We start from the raw sequence: 19017 nt of genomic DNA on the forward strand, positions 1-19017 counted from the left end.
CCAATTATTGATGCTTTTCTTCCCTCTGGTCCAGGCAACGAACTTCATGAAAGCAGTTTCTTGTGAGTGGTGGTGCTTAGTAACCATAGGACTTTGGCCTTCACAGGTAGGAGGCACAACCAAGTAATTTGTGAAATAACAAATGGACTTGTGTTCTGGCTCGGCCGTAGAGCTGAGGCTCTCAGCCTTGGCTACACATTAGAGTCACCCAGGGATCCTGCAAACTCTTGATGTCCTGGCTACACCTGGACAAATGAGATCAGTTTCCAGGGATGAGGGCCAGACATGCTAGCATTCAAAACCCCCCAGGTGTCTCTGATGCGCAGCCAGGATGAGACCCAGACCCCTAAAGCTAAATGGGTGAAGTACCGAGGTGAGGGGTCCCCACCTAAAAGTAAAGACACCACGTCCTCCCTCCTGTTGCAGAGTTGAGTGGCCTGCTGTATGGGTATCAACAGGAGGAAGGCTGAGGGGCAGGGAAGGCGGTACATCGTCTCAACAAACCAAAACAAAATAAACAGCATCAAACTCATAAGAGCACATTTTATTTGAGGCAAAGAAAAGTCTAGCTGAAAGGATTACAGTTCCAAGCAATCAAAATGCAATTGTTAGAGGCACTATTTTGATTCTGTAAATTCAGTTTAGAAAAGGGTATTTGGGTTGTGCTTTCCCAGGGCAAAGAAAACTGAAGAGACTTCTAATCTACTGATTCTGCTCTTCGGACCCGACACCAAGCCGGCTGAGCCCTCGTTGGTTCGTCTGTAAGTCGCTGACCCACTGCTGAGGGACACAGGCCAAACTATACTACACACAATAAAAGGGAGGCGGGGAAAAGCAGGTCACCTGGGGAAGGGCAGGCGCCCACAGCTTCAAAACTCCTCGTGAAAGGGATAATCCTTGTGGGCGGCACAGCTATCAGGAAAAAACAGAAACACATTAGCTTTTTGACAAAGAGATTTTGACCATAACAAACTTCAAAAAGTCAGAAATGGTGTCTCATTTAGGTAGAAAGAGAGGCCTCAGAGGGCACGAGCCTCTTCTGAGACTGCAGATCCTGGGTCTGCCCTTGGGGTCGTGGCCCACCTTCCAGGCCTCTGCCAGGGGGCTCTCATCCATCAGCACCTGTGTGATGGACACCACCCTCCCTGTGTGCCCAGCACTGTGCCTAGGATGTGCAGGGTGGCAAGACACGATTCCTGCCGCCTGGTAACTCAGTCTAGTTGCAGGACCAGAGAGCACCTATTGCCTCAAACAGTAAGAGGGTGATAATAACATAAGAGATGTTAAAAGTCTGCACCTATTGCCTTTAACAGTAAGAGGATGATAATAACATAAGAGATATTAACAGTCTGCACACATGACACAGCAAGTGCTCCGAACACGTGGAACAAGAAGCCACTGTCACCTCCAAAACCTCCTGGTACCAGTGGGAGCTGAAGTGAGGCCAGGAGAGTAGTTGAGGATTTGCTACAGGAAACACAGGGAGAGGGGACAGGCTGGACGTCGAGCTGGGGGTGGACTGATGCAGGCGTACGTGTTGGCCAAGGTTCACAGTGCCATCTGCAGGACCAATGGCCTGTGTTGGGAATGTAATGGCAATAGCGTTGGAAAGTCCGGCTGGGCAGAGTGTGAAAGGCCCAGGGTGAACTCTGCTTGGGGCATACAACTCCTACTCAAATATTTAGGCAATTCAAAAGTTCCCCATGGATTTTTTTTTTTTTTTTTTTGTGTCCTATCAAACCTCTGCACACATGACACAGCAAGTGCTCCGAACACGTGGAACAAGAAGCCACTGTCACCTCCAAAACCTCCTGGTACCAGTGGGAGCTGAAGTGAGGCCAGGAGAGTAGTTGAGGATTTGCTACAGGAAACACAGGGAGAGGGGACAGGCTGGACGTCGAGCTGGGGGTGGACTGATGCAGGCGTACGTGTTGGCCAAGGTTCACAGTGCCATCTGCAGGACCAATGGCCTGTGTTGGGAATGTAATGGCAATAGCGTTGGAAAGTCCGGCTGGGCAGAGTGTGAAAGGCCCAGGGTGAACTCTGCTTGGGGCATACAACTCCTACTCAAATATTTAGGCAATTCAAAAGTTCCCCATGGATTTTTTTTTTTTTTTTTTGGCATCCTATCAAACCTGAGAAATATAACACTGCCATTAGCCACAGGGGCTCAGTATAGCAATAGATGCCAAACTGTGGCAATGTGTATGTACGTATGTATGTGTACATATGGTTAGAAAAAGCTTCCTAGGTGACCTGGGGATGTTGCAGCCGGCTGCTCCCTCCCTGCTCCAATCCTAACCCATTAAACATCAGTGGCCACAGGATAATCTGACAGCTGTTTCTAGAATAGCACTAGAGAGTAGAAGGAGTCTATACATAAAGGGGCCGAACAGAAAACCCCTGTGGTTTGTCTGCCCTTCAGTACGCTGTGTCAGCAGTGGGAAGGGAAAAGGAAACTGAATGAAAGATCAGTGATTCTCAAAGCAGAACAGATGTAACTTGGCAACTGATTCACTTCTCTCTTCTCTCTCCCTTGCCTGCCAGATCAAAAATGATTTTAATGTCTAAAGGGTAAGCACCATTAACACAAACAGGGACATCAGAAAGGGCCAGTGGTAAACTCTGCTTCTGGCCTATTCCAAATCTGAGGCCATGGCGTGGCAGCAACACACTCACAGGCATGTGCTTGAACGAAGCCCAGGAGAGAGTTATCGGCCAAGATACAAACCTGGCGAACACCTGCCAGGGCAGTGGGAAGCCACCAGTGGTGCAAACCCAGAACTGGAGAGAGAGCAGAGGCTGGAAAGAGAGAGCTAGCACCCGAGCCGGCCTTAGGGAATGCTCAAATTTTGCTTAGAAGAGTAGCTACTTGAGAAGAAGAGAAGAAACAGAGAAGTCGGACGATAAAAATCATGAGAGAGGAGGTTCTTAGTCTCCACTGTGAAGTGGGGAGATTCTTCTTGAAAGCAGAAAATGAGTTTTAAACTTTACGGAGTTAATGCAGTGGTGCAAAAACGAAAAGAGAAAAAACAACCTTCCTTGTCATCCCCCTCAGATTCCAAACTACAAGTCAGAGGGAATACAAGGAACCAGCACATATATAGGTGGAGGGGCCGAGTGATTCTCTCAGTCACATGGTTTAATCGCTGTCAGAGCTGGGGTGATCACGAGCCCCAAGCACCATGGTCTTCCAACTAAAACCCTTTCATTAGTCATTGGAGATAAAGAGTCACATGCAAATTTTTCCAAGAAGGCGGGGCATGAGCCACCTGGGATCATCTGGTTTCAGATGTGCCACTAAAATTTGAAAATTAAAAGTCAATATATGTGGTTACTGCAGGTTAGGCCAACAGTGCATGGGAGCAGGAGAAGACATCTAGGGCAGAGCTCCCTGCATTTCCCAGGGGGCTGAGTGCGGCTCAGCTGACACACTGTACATGTTTCCTGCTGTACACGGAGGAGAAGGCAAGTTAACAGGCAAGGTAACATGCACAAGTCAGAGCCGCTGCAATAGCAGGACTTGAACAGTAAGGCCTCCAGGAGTTATTCTTTCATCTGCAGCACCTGATACCCTCCTGGGGCTCTCCCAGGACTCACCTCACCAAGGCACAGACCCTCCAGTTCCTGTTGTAGCTGAGTAAGGTGGTCATATCCGCACTGCTCAGTTCAAAGTCAAAGACCTAAAAAGAAAAAGAAAAAAAACAAAAAACAACCCTCCAATAAGCTCTGTAAATAGCTATCAAACACAGAATAGGAAAGCATACAAGCAGCTCCAGGCAGGATCACTGATGAGATGTTGCCTGGAGTGTGGAGGGGTAGGAAGGTAGACTAAACTCAGAGAAAGTTTCTTACATGACTATTCAGAGAACGCACATGTTTTGTCTGGGTACTATGTGAACAATGAAAACAGACCTTCCCTTCCAGAACCTCCGAACAAAATGATACTTTTTCTTCCATTTATTTCTTCCATTCATTTCAAAACCTCTGCCGACCGCTCCCACTGTGATAAGCACCAGGGGGAATACAGTGATGGGTAAGAAGTGTCTTTGCCTCAGTTTACAATGAAGCAAAGGACGAGGTAATTCAACAGCTATGCTACAGGGAATAATTAGCTGCACACTGCAGGAAAGATGCTCCACAAAGCACGCAGGGAATCAGGAAGGAATTCCAGCTGGGAAGCTGAAGGATGTGGTCAAAGGAGATGCCATTTGAGATGGGCCTAAGAAGCCAGATAAGGTCTTGACAGACAGAGAAGACGAGAAAGGCGTATCAGGTGGAGAACTTTGCCTACCCCAGGACCAGAGACGGGCCCTCAGCTTGTATGATCATGGAATGTGCAGAAAGAAAGCCTGCTGCATACTCTGTGATCACAACCGTGCAAAAATGTGCAGACTACACAGTAAGATGCAAAATAATTATGTTAGTACTAGAGATTAGTCATTTTATAATGTTTCTTTTCTAACACCTTGAAAAAATAAAATATGAAACAAAAAAATCCATCTCTAGCAGGATATGTGTTTCTCGTGGTCACTATTTTACCACTTTATTTATCTCCTCCACCCTCCCCAGGCCCCAGGGACCAGCAGCACATGTTACAGCCACAGCCTGGCCAGTGGAACAGGCAAAAATCAGCTGCTTGCTATGGAAACAAGAGCTGCTGGGAACCAGGGCTCAGGTGAAGACAGAGGGGGTCCTGGCAGAGCTGCTCTGCTCAGTGACAGCAGAGGCTCACGGGCGCAGGGACCCTCCTGGAGAGCTCTTCTCCCAGCCCAGCCCCCAACACTGGTATGAGAGGCAGGCAGGCAGGAGGTGCCAGGAGGTCTGCTCTGCTCTGGCAGGTGCTCGGAGAGAACACCTCACTGGTGCCCTGTAAGGTCTCTGCAGGCCTCGGACTTATCAGCACAGCAGTGTTAGCTGAGTGCTTATGAAGGTACCAAGCATTGCGTGAAGCCCTTCGGTGCATCTTTTTTAATCTTCATGACAACTCTTGAAATACGTACTATTTTACAGATGGGGAAACTGAGGCACAGTAACTAACAGAGCCCTGAGGCAAACCCAGGCAGCATCACTCAAGAGCAACATTTCTCGGCAAATGACGAGTTCCCCGAGGAGCCTCAGCACAGGTGTGTGCATGCAGAGCGGGGCCCAAGGCCCAGGGCCTGCCGGGCGTAGCACCACCTCCCAGAGGAACCACTGTCCCTAGTCCACGGTGGGCTCCCTGCCACTCCAAGAGGAGACGGGGGAGGGGGAGGCCCACACACGACAATCCAGAGGCCCTGTGAAGAGCTGGCCCCTCCTCCACTGAAGAGACCCTGGGCCGACCAGCCAGGACCTTACCTGGAAGTTCTCAGCAATGCGTTCAGGCGTCACAGACTTGGGGATCACGATCAAGTTCCTCTGCATGGGGAACCGGATCAGAACCTGTGAACAGAGGTGCCGAGTGCGTCCGTATACCAGGAGCTCTACACTTTGATCTCACCTAATCTTACACACCCATCACCTGGAGAAAGAAACCCCAGAACTTCACAGCGAGGAAACTGAGGCTCAGAGGTGATGGGGTCATGCCCAGCAAGGGGGAGGGGAGGCACTCAGGATCTGACCCCCGAGCCCCGCTCTCAGCCTCCTCGCCACATGCTTCCGCATCTCCCGGGTACATTACTCCCTGTCTGGTAACTCGCTCTACCATTTGGGAGCTCTCAGCTGATCACGAGTGGCCTTCTATGAGTACAGAGACGGGTGTTCCCAAACAATGCTGAGTGCTGACCCTCGTGCCAGCCCTTGGAGGTAGAAGGGCAGGTCCGATTATCCCCAGACCACACACAGTCTTCTAAGTCCCTTTCCACCACACACTCCAGGACCCGAGCCACACGTCCAGGGAGCGCTTGACAGGGCTCGGTCACTCTCCCCCCGGCTAATGGGAACCACCACCACGAATGCAGGAAGTTCTGGGAACAGTCATGAGCGCCTGGAAATGGCTGTACCTGGGCTGTGGTTTTATTGTGTTTGTCTGCAATCGCTTTGATCCTGGGATCCTCCAGTAGGGAAGGGTCCTCGGGCTTGGCCCTGGAGACAGAAACACGGTCTGCGTGAGAAACCATCATCGCCACCACTCCAGGCAGCCGGCAACCCTAACCCTAACCCTCATCGACCTTGGAGGGCAGCCTGCCTGTCTTCTGATTCAGAGCTCAGTTACAAACTCCCAACCTGTTGGAAAAAGAGTAGGCATCTTGCTACTGGAAACACCAACCAGGAAACCCAACAGGAGGCTCCTGGGGAGGTCTGCCCATCAGCCCCAGAAGCATTTTCCTTGATGCTGGATTTTTCTCTGTAGCCATTTCTAATCGTCACTAGCTGACAAGAGAACACAATCCTGTGGAAACTCACCAGGGCCTGTCGGGAGAGCCAAGGGGACTGTAGGCAGTCACTACAATGCCTTTGGACTGGCAGTACTGGATTAACTTCTCCTGAGTGAGGTACGGGTGGCATTCGATCTGCAGATGCAAACAGGAGGGCTGATGGTGCCACTGTGGGCACGGGCCATGGGACACACAGGAAGTCTCCCCATGCTAAGCCCTTCCCTCCCCAGACATAAAGTTATATGTAACCAATGTCCCAACTCCTAGATAAGCTGTTAACAACTGTCCCTGTTTCCCAGCAACTGTCCTTGACATTAACGAGAATAATCTTGTTACTGTCACCATTGGCCCTGAGGGTTTTTCTGGCTTTGGCCATTTATCAACTGTGACAGGTCTGAGGATCTCAATGTCTGCACACAGCTCATCTCAAGACCCTGAGTCTTCACAAGGCAGGCTCAAACCCTTTCTCTCCTGCAAGTTTCACTCCCAGATGTGTCACTATCTTTCTGAGCCATAAATCAGGACTCTTGCCAGCGTCCAGGGACCTGCCTCCCGGCTGCTCCCCAGGTGACATGGACAGAAAGTAACTGCTAGGACCACACAGTAACAAACACGCACAGTGGCTTCCCTGCCGGATGTTACCTGGTTAACTGCTGGCTTATATTTTAAGCCAGGTTTGTTTAAGATCTTCTCCACCTGGAGATGGTTGAAGTTGGAGACTCCAATAGCTTTCACCAGCCCTTCGTCCACCAGCTCTTCCATGGCCTAGAGACCAAAGAGGGTCTGCTTGCTGCTGACACGTGCCCAAAAGGACAAGGGTCAGAAGCACCTCTCGCACCAGACAACTTACCAGGTCCTGCCCTATTCGGTGATAGCAAATTAGATCTTTGGGAAGACAAGAGGCACCAAGACAAAAGCCAGGTTGGCTTTAATGAGACAGGAAGAGCAAAAAACAGAGAGTAACAATTACAGCGAAAGAAATGGCAGAGCCGGGTATTCACACCTGGCCCCTCGCAAGGAGACTAGGGAGCTGGCAAGGAAGGGGAGGCCAAGCCAGGGGCTGCCTTACCGTCCAGGTGTCCACAAAATTGTTGTCACTGGGAACCACGTTGCCATCCCCATCCAGTGGGAAAAAGTCCTTCCCAGGCTGTGGTAACAATCAAAGACAATCAGTAACAGACCTGCATAGATCTGCTGGGAGAGCTGCATCTTTGAAAGCAAAGTTCTAATACAATTATTCTAAGCTACAATAGCTGGCTACGGTTTTAGAGGATAATCAAGAGCAAATCCGTGTCAGTGTGAAGAAGAAACGGCAGACAACTCCTGGGCTGGTGCTGACCATCAGGTGGAGATGGACAATTCTCGGTCAGTGAGATGAACCCTGCCGTGGATGGCAGTGTGTGCATGGGCAGGGAGGACTCAGGACCAGGATTCACAGGGCCCATGTCCTGGCTGGATCCAAACCTACAAAACCACCACCTCACAGAGCCTTGCCAGCTTACTGTGAAAAACAAAGGTTGAAAGTAAAGGCCCCGATATACCACAGTGCAATAAAATAAGAGTTATAGGGTAAAAACCTGCATGCCTTCAAGCTGGTTGACAAAGCAAAAAACTGAGCCCCGTGGCTAGAAAGGAGGCAAAGGACATAATAACTCTAGAGTTTTTTTGTGAAGAGGCAGGCTGCCAAGGTTTACCCAGCTTCCGCACGATGGGGTGTGTGTGGAATGTAGAAACATGCACAAACATGTACAGGGTATGAATGGGTATGTGTGTAGGTGCCTGAGGCAGGGGGGAGGGGCAGTCACTGTTAACTTCTTATGGCCATGGGCAGGAGTGTTACCTGAGCCATGTTCACTGTCACAAAGTTTCAAATTATACAATCACCAAATGACAAAGAGCAGCATTCTTCAAACTCTGAAACGTGCATGTGAGTCACCTGAGGTTCAGATTCAAAGGGCCTGGGTGGGGCCTGAGACTGAGTTCTAACAAGCTCCCAGGTGATGCCATTGCTGCTGGTCCAGGGACCATACCTTGAGCAGAGCAGCAAGGACACACACAGACTGTGTACCTGCTCACGACCTGCTAACAGGAGAGGGTGATGCCACAGGCTACACCTGAGCCCCGGGTACCTACCTTAAAGCCAGTGGGCCAATGAATAAGGTAGAGGTCCAGGTAGTCCAGCTTCAGGTCGCTGAGCGTCTTCTGGCAGGCGCCTTTCACCAGGTCCTTCTCATGGAACGTGCACCACAGCTGAAGCCAGAGAGAGAACAAGTCTTACCCTGCGTGCCGGAAGTGCTTTCCTGGCCGGGAGCCAGACAGCTCGGGGACAGAGAACTTGCTTTCCTCTCCCCACAACCCACCCACTTCACTGTGACGCTGTAAACAGTGGGGAGGGAGATTCCATTTCACACGTGGATCCTATCTCTTCCAAAGGAAGGGAGGGTGATCAGATCAAGGAAGCCTTTCACAAGGACCAAACTGAAGGCACCAAGTAGAATGGACAGGTCAGCAAGCCAGCCCCAGTCTCTAAACATGAGCTCTCTGGCCTACTCTCCCACAGGCTGGTCTTCGTGGAGCCAGCCTCACCCTCCCACCCGGTGTCCTTTGGGCACCACCAGCCTCTGGGTGAAAGACAGTGGCCAGAGGTGGAGATCAGTCTGCAGATGGGAACCAAGTACCATCCTCAAAGATAACTCCCTGGAAAGGGGGTGCCAACCCACAGCTTTGGCCGCATCAGCAAGGGGCTCCAACCAATGGGTCCAGGCGAAATGACCATCCAACAGACAGGCGGCCACAGACGGGCGAGCCCTAGAGCCCTCATGGCCTTGAGTCAACATGCTTCCCCTGGAAGAACTGCCTGCCGGGTGATAACGGTAGCGTGGTCGTGGCCCCTAAGCTAATGCTGCCCCTGGATGAATGTGGACAAGAACCCTCCCTCAGGCTCCCCTGCAGAGTGGGGTACCTTGCTGACGATGAAGAGGTCCTCACGCTTCACCACCTGCTCCTGGAGCTTCTCCTGGATGGCCAACCCCACCTCGTTCTCGTTCTGGTACACGTGGGCACAGTCAATGTGACGGTATCCAAGGTCAATCGCTACCTTCACAGCCTCTGTCACTTTGCCCGGAGGGGACTGAAAGAAACAGGAAATGGAAGGCATGGGGATAAAACCAAAAATGAAACAAAACACACAGTGTGCACACAACCCAGAAGCAAGGGCAGCAGGAACCCACGGCTCCTCAGGGGCTCCTGTTTCTTTTAAGGCTAGCAAAGGCAGGCCACAGTAAGTGTCTGAACATCCTGAGGTGAGATGCAATGTTGCTTCATTTTAGGAAAATCTGACAACCACTTACTAGCAGCACAGATCACCTTAATTAGATGGGCCAAAGCCTCTCGCTTCCTTGTTTCTTCAGAACCTGTTAACGGTATAAAAAATCCCCCACTCTCTGAATCTATTAGGTTCCCAAGACAATAACGGATACCATTTCCTTCAAACAGCTCAAAATATTTCAAAAGCGCTGTAAATATTCACTCCAATTCCCGTTTGGTTCGCGAGTTCCGTGAGTGAATGCCTATGATTTATTTTCTCCTTCCACTCGTGGATTCTGGTATTGGCCATCACTTGTTTTTAAGCAGTTTTGAGTGTATCAAAGTCAGGAACATTACTGGTGCAGATTCAAAGGCCTGTGCTCCAATTTCACTGTGTAAGAATCTGCTTTAAGAGGTGGAGGTGGGAGGTGGGCCCTCAGAGGTATTAGTGGACAGAAATGAGTTGACAGGAGGGGGAAATGGGAGCTGTGGAAGACCACCATACGGTTTGTGGTCAGGGTGGCAAAAAGACTGAACGCTGCGCCTGCCCTGACCATCTGCGCGTCTGAGTGAGCGGGACTGGCGTGGGGAGCGCCCCCAGCACCCAGTCTGGCCGCAGAGACACTCATCTCCGCGATGCTCCTCTCAGACCAGAAAGGTGGCAAGCAAACGCGTGTGCATCAGACGGTTGCGTGTATACAGTGCATTCCTCTGGAGAGCTGGGGTAGAAAAGAATGGCCAGGAAGACTCCCCAGGGCCATGAGCAGCTGCAGACATCTGCTGTTTTGACATCGGCTGTTGTGAACAGGCCAGGGCAGGGGAGCGGGGGGCCCTCGCCCAGCTCTCTGGCCACCACGGAGGGAGTAGGGGACGTGGATAGGCGATGCTGACCTCAGGTATGAGATCAGAAAACATCTTCAGACCATCTGGCAACCTCCTAGTTCCCTGGAGGACCCAAAACGCTATACCTGCAGCCTTCCCCCCACCCTTCTCGGTTAAAGGAACAGAGCAGGGAAACCTTGGCATAACCAGAAGGGAGTAAGTACCACGGCCTCCTTGTGGCATCCTGGGCACAGCTGCTGATGAGAGCAGAGCACACCCCTCCCCAGGAAAGAGAACAGGTAAGGAGACCCAGCCAGGGAACTGGCTGCCGGCGCGCGTCAACTCTCTTCAGGCTTGATGGCGCCCTGACTGGATTTCTCTGCGGGCCTGTACTGTACCAGTCCAGCACCTCACTGCCCCCAACCCTGGGCAGAGGGGCAGGAACCTTTCCCAGGCCCCGCCCAGCCACACGCTGCATCTGCCACAGCAACTGGCGCAGGGCCAGAGACATGACCCCGGCCAGGCCCATGAGAATCAATCTTTGGACTTCAGCTGATGCTACCAAGACAAGATTTCCTTCTGCTGGGGTCTCGGTGCTGGAAGCATGTGAGCCAGGAGCTGCTAGAGGAAAGTGGGGTTGACGGACAGATGAGGGTTGGTGAGAGATGGCTCCTGGGCCCATCTTTTATAGCCTTGAATCTGGTACACCTGACATCATTTTGTAAGTCAATGAATCCCCACCCGGACACATTTTTTTTCCTGCTTAAGATTAAATTGGTTATTCAGTTCCTTGGAACCAGAAGAGTGCAGAGCAGGATAATCAAGGCTGCCGAACAACTGACAAAAAAACTTAAAAACACGTTCCTGTGATGTTTTTATAGAGAAGCCCAGGACAGAAATGACCTTCAAGAGGTCACAAAGAAGCTACAGCTCCCTGACCCTTCCCTGGACAGAGGGCTGATGAGCGGGAGAAGCTCGTGCTGGGAAGCTAAGCCCAAACTGCTTTCAAAGGGGAAAGCAAAGCAGAAGTGAGGACTGTCACGCATTTTACCAATTAAATTTGTACAAGCTGTGGCAATTCATAAAAAGACTCTTGTGAACGGGTGTTACATGCTGGCCTCCCCTTTTCAGAGACGCCTTTGCAGCAGTGGGGACTAAGGCTGCCTGCGGCCGCCGGCTCTCTGTGCAGCCGGGAACCAATGGCTCTCACCTGGGCTGGGCGGGCCAGGCCCGCCTCTGGGACAGGCATGCCAGTTGCTAGAAGGCTTGTGCCAGGGCAGATATGTCACAAAATGGAAACTGCCCCGTGCGGTGTTTAGCCCACAATGGCTCAAACTGAAAATAACAACATTTGTTATGGGTCAATTTTCACTAGTTTTAAACGTATTATTGAATTGAATCTTCACCGCGACCCTGGTAGATACTGTTATCTCTATGGATAAGGGAACTAAGGTGCAGAGAGGTTACGAAACTGGCCATGATGGTGCAGTAAGATGTCAGGATTCAAACCCTGGCACGAGGACCTGAGAGCCAGCCTCTGCTGAGAGGTCTGTGTACTCTGGGGTGGACCCCAAGAGGCCGTGAGACACTGGTCAGGGAGAGGACAAGTCTCCTGGGCTTGGAAAATCATCCTGAGATGAAAATATACCAGAATCCACAAACTATGTTCAATACTATCTCAATCAAGAGCCCTTCCCACAGAGACTAAACTAACTTCCCTCATCACTTTAAGATACGGTAAAAAATGACTCAATAAACTTGGGAATGCTAACATACAATTACACCACCTCCCCATCCCATGTCCACATTGAAAACTGCCCATGGAAGGCAGGGGTCCAGACTGAGACTTTGAAAAGAAAATAAATCGTAAAGATCCGTTTCCATACATCTAATAGGAAATCTGCAGAAAACCAGTAGAGGAAACACCCAAGTTATAAATAACCAAATTATACAAATCCTTTAAATTTATTTTAAAATAATAATAATACAAATACAATAATACAAATCCTACAGACAAAATCATGTTTGAAATTCATTTCTGTCACTAATCTGCCCTGTGACTTGGCCACATGCACCTATTCCCATTCCCCTCAGACCTTACAGCTCCAAAGCTCTAGCTTGGGCAGCAACTTGATGATGTTCTGGGCTGATGGCACCAAGTGACAGTGGTGACAAGTCTCTGCCCCTGAGGCCCCCATCAGCTTCACAAACTGGGCCTATTTTCTTTTCATATAACACTCCCAGGAAAACTACTGTCAGTCAGTCTCTCTCTCTCTCTCTCTCTCTCTCTCTCTCTCTCTCTCTCTCTCTCTCTCTCTCGCACCCTTTAAAAACCTAATCATCTTCCACTTTGCTTGTAGCCCATGCACGTTACTTTAAGATAATATCCCTCCCTCTATTCCCTCTGCAAGTCAAAAACAAAAAACAACAACAAAAACACCACAGATCCAAAGGAGAAAGGTTATAAAACAATGTCATTGGTAAAAACAAAGTATCTCAGAGATTGAATCCTCTGCAGTTTTAACATGGGGATTTCTGGGAGGAAAGGACTGTGTCCTTTCTGATGTTTCTTTTTTTTTTTTGAAATTTTCTCTCGTTAGCAGGTATCACTTTTGTAATGAAGGAGGTGGGTAGGGAACAAAGGAAACTTCACTTTGGGGAAGAAAAACCATCCTGGGTAAGAAGTATGAGAACAGTGTGCCAATGGTAACCCTGGAGCAAGAAACAGGTAACCGTAACTTTCTTTTTTTTTTTTTAATTTATTTATTTGTTTTTTTATTTTTGGCTGCGTTGGGTCTTTGTTGCGGTGCATGGGCTTCTCATTGTGGTGGCTTCTCTTGTTGCGGAGCACAGGCTCTAGGCACGTGGGCTCAGTAGTTGTGGCACACGGGCTTAGTTGCTCCACGGCACGTGGGATCTTCCCAGACCAGGGCTCGAACCCGTGTCTCCTGCATTGGCAGGCGGATTCTTAACCACTGAGCCACGAGGGAAGTCTCCAACCATAACTTTTGATGTGAACTTAGATTAATAAAGAAATAGGGCATCAACCTCTAAGGCCTTGTAAACTAACATATTCCGGAAAAGCTGTCACTGAAAAACACTGTTTAACCTCTTCTGATTAAACCAGCTTTTCTTCAGAGAAACTCAACCTGCATTTAAGAGAAACTAAGCTTATTTCTTATAATTGGTTTTGTTTAAATACTAGTGATGTCACAATATAATTTTCTGTTTTTCATTGTAAATATAAAGCATTTTAGCTAGATGCATGTTAAACAGACATCTGTGACCTAATTTCTCAAAATGTATTCCAGGTTCCAATTAATTTACTTAGAATCTTCTGGAAGAGGAGTTGGCAAACTTTTTCTGAAAGTGGCCAGACAGAAAATATTTTAGGGCTTGTGGGCCAAATGGTCTGTCATAACCGCTCAACTCTGCTGCTGGAGCAGCATAAAAGCAGTCAAACAATATGTAAAGGAATGAGATATGTTCTAATAAAACTTTATTTACAAAAACAGGCTGTGGCCTGTGGTTTACCAACCCCTGAGCTGCTGGAAGAGCATACAAAGAAATGGGGATTAGGCAACAGTCCCAGCCTTGATTTGTCCTAACTCCTATTCACAAATAACATTCTGGCTTCCAATTCAGCCCCTCAGTAATAAAAAGGTACTCTGATATTGAATGCAGATATTCTGGGGACTAAAAGGGTTTTAGCCCCTGCTCTGATTTAATCAGTTGACAATACAGTCCCGATCAACTTGGGGTAAACCTGAGCGAGCTGGGCCTGCTCTCCTCTCGCCTGCCCTGTGCTTACACACAACGCTCCCACTCTGCACAGCTGGGAGACCTGGATCTGGCAGTTTTGTATCAACAAGGCTTAAAATCTGCCACACTCATAAGACTCCAACAACATAAGCATCTGGCAGAACCCTGAGAATGGCAACAATGTGCAATTTTTCATGTCAACAGAGACGCTTTTCATTGTTTGGTGCAGAGAAGCCAACCTCACTTGGCTTATCATGTTCAACTATGTCCAAATTTATTTTACAGTTTAATAATGTAAACCACAATTTCCAATGATAAAGAGCATTCTGCTGAAGAATCTTTTTCATTGCCTTATCACGGGAAAACAGTCAATTCTGGCTATGGTTTTTACACCAAAGCTCATAACTCGGTTTGGCAACAAACACAGACCAACTTATGAAACCAGGATTAACTTCCTCCCACTCAATGTGAATCAATCTGTCCTGAATTCCAAGACATCACTGTCTCCACTTGGTTGAGATGGGGATGGACCAGGAATGGCCCTGGGCAGGCAGGTCTTATTTAAGTATCTTTGACCTTGAAGAGCTCCAGGTGTAGGCCTGCAGGGAGATGAGGCTGGTGAACAGAAAAACAAGCTACTGTTTTAGCTCCAGTGCCAGCACCTGTGCCCTCTCCCCTCTCCCCCAGGCCGGGATCTCAGGCCAGCATGAGCTCGCCTTGAGTTCTTTCTCAGCATTTTCTCCTATTCTTAAAGGAAGTGATATCACCCTCAAAGAGGCAAAAACTGGTTTATCGGCGGCAAAAAAAAATCTTAGCTTATAAAATGGTTTGTGGCCCACCAAAGAGCCATTGGACGCAGACAGATGTACAGTCTATCTGTGATGTTGAACTTTTTTTGGGGGGGGGGCTAGAAATTAGGCAAAAATGTCTCAAAGGCTCCTGGGTGAGGGCAGATACAGATAATGGAAAAGAGACGGAGAAACTCTACCTCCATTCCTAGGTTTTGAGTATGTGGGCGAGTTACAGTGGCCATTTACCATCAACTTTTCAGCTAGGGCCAAACATTTATCAGCAACAGGACACTGGTCAGCATCAGAAGTAATCTCTGTTTTAGTCACTTCCTGGCAATACAATGCTCATGGCTTATTTACCATCCATTGGGGACGTCAAGCTTGCCAAGGGAAACTGCCTCTAAGCCACATGGGCTCTGAGGCAGAGATGCTCTCCCATCGGCCTGAAACCTTCACCTCCAAAGAGAGAACGGAGAGTGTGAGGACCTTCAAAGGAACAGTGAGTGATTGGAGACTCCCAGAGCCCCGCCAGGAGTCTGAAGGATGCAACACAGCCACCGTCACATGGAAGATCCACAGGAAGCAGGTGCTGCACCCACTCCCAGAGCCTCCCCCAGTTCTCACAAAGATAAGCAAACGGTATTTAGGTAACCCCATTTTTGTCCAGCATCTGTGAAGGAATATATACACACACACAGGGGAAAGGTATTAAAACACTATTCATATACCTTTTTTACTTGAAAAAAAAAAAGGAAATCTACTCCAAGCCCATACTTACACCATTTCACTGTCACCTGCCCTACCACGCCTCTACACAATTCTGTACAACATCTCCTCGCCACCCCCAAAATCTAGTTATCTTACTTCTTCGTATTAATTCAACACATATCTTTAGGGTACCTACAATTTACCAGGCACCTTGAGCAGTGGTGTAAATAGTTGTGACCAAGGTAGACACTACCCTTGCCCTCAATGAACTAAGTCTGCTGGAATGAATGATCTAAATGTACAGATTTTACAGAGCTATCTTAACTAAATATACAGCTTTGGGGTTGGTGGGGGGAGTGTTAAGTGCTCAAGCAAATGATTTAAAACCCGCTTTTATCAACTTTTACTCCTTATTTACCCCAGCCTAGTGATTTTGAAATGATGAACCTAAGGTCAGGACCATAATTTCTGAAACCTCAAGCTTAGAATAAAAATATTGGAATGCATCCCACCCAGTAAGGTTTAAGTATTGTTTTGTGGAACTTTTGTTCCAGTTACATGTGATAGTGGTTCACCATCGTAAAAACTGTAATTTGCCATTGCCAACAAAGTGTCTGTTCACATCCATTCCAAGAGAATAACGTGTGACAGATGCAATTTAACTTGGTACAATGGTCATAATTCAATTACACCCTTAGAGCCACCACTGGGCTTTTGGAAGGAAACACAAGTCACATATACTCTGATCACTTTGGCCAAGAAACACTTTCTGTATGAGACAACTCTACGACCCTGTATTCACCCTTATATTTACAAATTTTCAACTGCAGGTTTTCGGATTGAGGTAAGCACCATCCGCTGCTCTATTTCAAACCATTCCACGGCGCCCTCAATCCATGCAGTGTTTTCTTTTCCTTGTCTGTGTGTAAATAACCAAAATGCCCAATCCTATATTCAAAGTTCCAAGGAAAACGCAGGTCACAGCTGTGCAATGTAATATACAATACCCGAAGCTAACTTATAAGCGGCTTAAAATTATTGGGTTTTCCCTCGGCGCCCATAATACCACCCCTCTGTGCTAATTTTCGGATACTCAGATTACCCTTTTTACTCCTAACCGTTTCTTGGGGACTCTGTGAAGAGATTTCAGTGGTACCGAGGTCTCCGAAGACAGTTTTACTACTGATGGCAGCTCGTAGTTTTGCACGGGCGGGAACCTCCCGGCCCATATTCTCCGCCCAGCACACTACACCCCGAGGGGCACGCCCGGCACCGGGGGGCTCAGTGGCTCGCGTCTGGGTACATGTAAATAGACAGGTCCTGGGCAAATTCGTGCCGCCTAACTGAATCACCTGCAGTCTCCGAGCTTACCTTGGGACGCTTATTCCTGAGGGAGCAAAACCGGAAACGATTACGGACAAACTATTTCGAAGAAAGACAAAGGAGCGGGCGTAAGAGATGCAGTTGAGCGAGTGACACCGGAGCCCAAGGCTCTTTCCCCTCCATCTCTCAGGCCCCGCCCCCGACCTCCATCCTCGAGGCCACACCGGCGGGGACACGGGAAGCCCCCTTCGTTCGGCGCCCCCTTAGTGACTTTCCAGCTGGGGTCGGATTCAAAGTGAGGCCCGCGGGTCCCAAGTACCAGGGGTTACAGGGTCGGTCGCCCGTGAGGCGTTCTCAAGCCCCCCACGCAAGGCCCCTTGGCCGAAACCGCAGGCCAGCGCCCTGCCCGCCTCGGCGTCCAGGTTCCCGCGCTGCAGGCCCGATCCCGCCGGGGGCCCGGCCAGCCCGAGCGTGGCTCCTCCCAGGCGGGGCGTCCGCGGCGGGGTCCCTCAGGGTCACTGTAGGTCTCTCTCCGCCCCAGGCCGCGCCGAGCCTGAAGCGAGCCCCGGACTGCGCTCCTCAGGGCACCTACCTTCCAGGTGCCCAGACCCAAGATGGGCATCTTTGCGCCGGTGTAGAGCACGAGGTGGTTGGCCATGACTACCGAGGTCCGCTGACTCCGACCAGAGGACCACGCAGCGCAGGCTGTAGCGCGGTCCTTTATATAGCCGGCGAGGCCCGCAGAAGCGGCGGGTACGATAGGCGCCCGGCTACGCAAAGGCGGCTTCTGATTGGCCCGCCCGCCAATCAGGATGCAGCGCCTCTGTCAGCCCGGGGTGGGGTGGCTCTGCCGGGAAGCTCCTCCAGCTAGGTCCTAGCGGGACCGGATTCTTTTCTAGCCGGTGGTTCGCCCACGCCCCACGCGGCGCTGCTGGCTCAGCCAACTGCTGTGGAGCGTGGAAACGCGAATGTTTTAGCAAAAGTAATAGATTTCTCGTAAATAAGTAGCCTGGGAAGGGTTTTTTTTTTTTTCATTTTTTAAAAGAGCGCATATGGGTACATTTGTCTATTGTTCAAGACCAGTATCGTGCTCTTTGGGAATTTGACCAAAGCCGGGTCTTTAATGTGTAGGAACACACAGACTGCTGCTGTAGTTTAGCACACGTTGCTCTTAGAAAGGTGCACGCCAGAGAAGTGGCTTGCAATCTTGCTACAAAACATCACCTGGAGATTAGGGTTTGTCCAGCCTGTATGTAGCCTCCTAGGGCTAACTTCACACTCCACCCTAGATGTGAGCTGTGTCTGTACACATTGAGTGTGGTTCAGCAAGCCTTCCTCCAAAAGCCAGCGTCTCTTGAGGTTAGAAATCCCTGATGAGCTTAATCCAGAACACAGAGAGGACATTCAGTCTTTGGTAAGTATGACTCCATCAAAGCAGCACATTTCATACATGGTAACTTAGCAAAGCTCTCTAGATGAATAAGGCAGAAACCCACAAAAGATAACTTAACTTTAATATTGTAGCTTCAAAATATTCCGAATTAGGAGGTGCTAGATAATAAATTAATCGGCCTTAATTGGCAGGTAGGAAAACACATTCGTTTCCAAGATAACCATAGGAAAGTTGCTGGAAGAGCTTTGTAGACAATTTTGGATTCTTTCCAACAACCCTTCTCCATGTTGCTGCACCCTACCTCAAATTTGATCTTTCTGCTCCATCTCCCTTTAATACTTCCCCTAATTATGCAAGATTGGGAACTACCTCTGCCCGGTAAATGACTCAGGAACCAGACCTCTCTAAACTCCATTCTGGTGATTTTCCATTTAGTGACTTCTAAAAAGTGCCCCCCTAGGAAAAATTTATACAAAACAGACTAGCCCAGAGATTTTTTTCCTTTTGACTATTATAAAAACTGTTGTTAGTAGGCAAATTCTGATACTATTTG

General features: G+C 49.1%; 1 protein-coding gene across 2 annotated transcripts; it reads right to left on the minus strand.

Annotated features, from left to right (window-relative positions):
* Nucleotides 1-526: 526 nt before the first annotated feature.
* On the minus strand, nt 527-17804 carry LOC103088864 (aldose reductase). Of its 2 annotated transcripts, none has more exons than XM_007466570.1 (10): nt 17664-17804; nt 9322-9489; nt 8493-8609; nt 7429-7506; nt 7002-7124; nt 6388-6494; nt 5985-6066; nt 5341-5424; nt 3601-3683; nt 527-912 (listed from the first exon to the last, which is right to left on the minus strand). In XM_007466570.1, exons 1-10 carry the CDS (start codon nt 17727-17729, stop codon nt 870-872), a joined length of 951 nt encoding a protein of 316 aa, XP_007466632.1. In that variant the 5' UTR covers nt 17730-17804; the 3' UTR covers nt 527-869. The 2 variants fall into 2 exon arrangements, 1 of the variants encoding a protein (XP_007466632.1); XR_457103.1 differs by having other exon boundaries at nt 870-912; nt 5336-5424; nt 17664-17754.
* Nucleotides 17805-19017: the final 1213 nt, after the last annotated feature.

Source organism: Lipotes vexillifer, unplaced genomic scaffold (genome assembly GCF_000442215.2).
Source record: "Lipotes vexillifer unplaced genomic scaffold, Lipotes_vexillifer_v1.1 scaffold71, whole genome shotgun sequence".
NCBI classification, from domain to species: domain Eukaryota; kingdom Metazoa; phylum Chordata; class Mammalia; order Artiodactyla; family Lipotidae; genus Lipotes; species Lipotes vexillifer.

Excerpts from the sequence above, each read along its gene's own strand:
- LOC103088864 (XM_007466570.1), bottom strand. The coding sequence starts at position 17,729 with ATGGCCAACCACCTCGTGCTCTACACCGGCGCAAAGATGCCCATCTTG. Across the intron at positions 6,067-6,387 it reads GGCTCTCCCGACAGGCCCTG|GGCCAAGCCCGAGGACCCTT; the intron begins GTGAGTTTCCAC and ends TTCTGTCTCCAG. Across the intron at positions 3,684-5,340 it reads GCATTGCTGAGAACTTCCAG|GTCTTTGACTTTGAACTGAG; the intron begins GTAAGGTCCTGG and ends TTTTCTTTTTAG.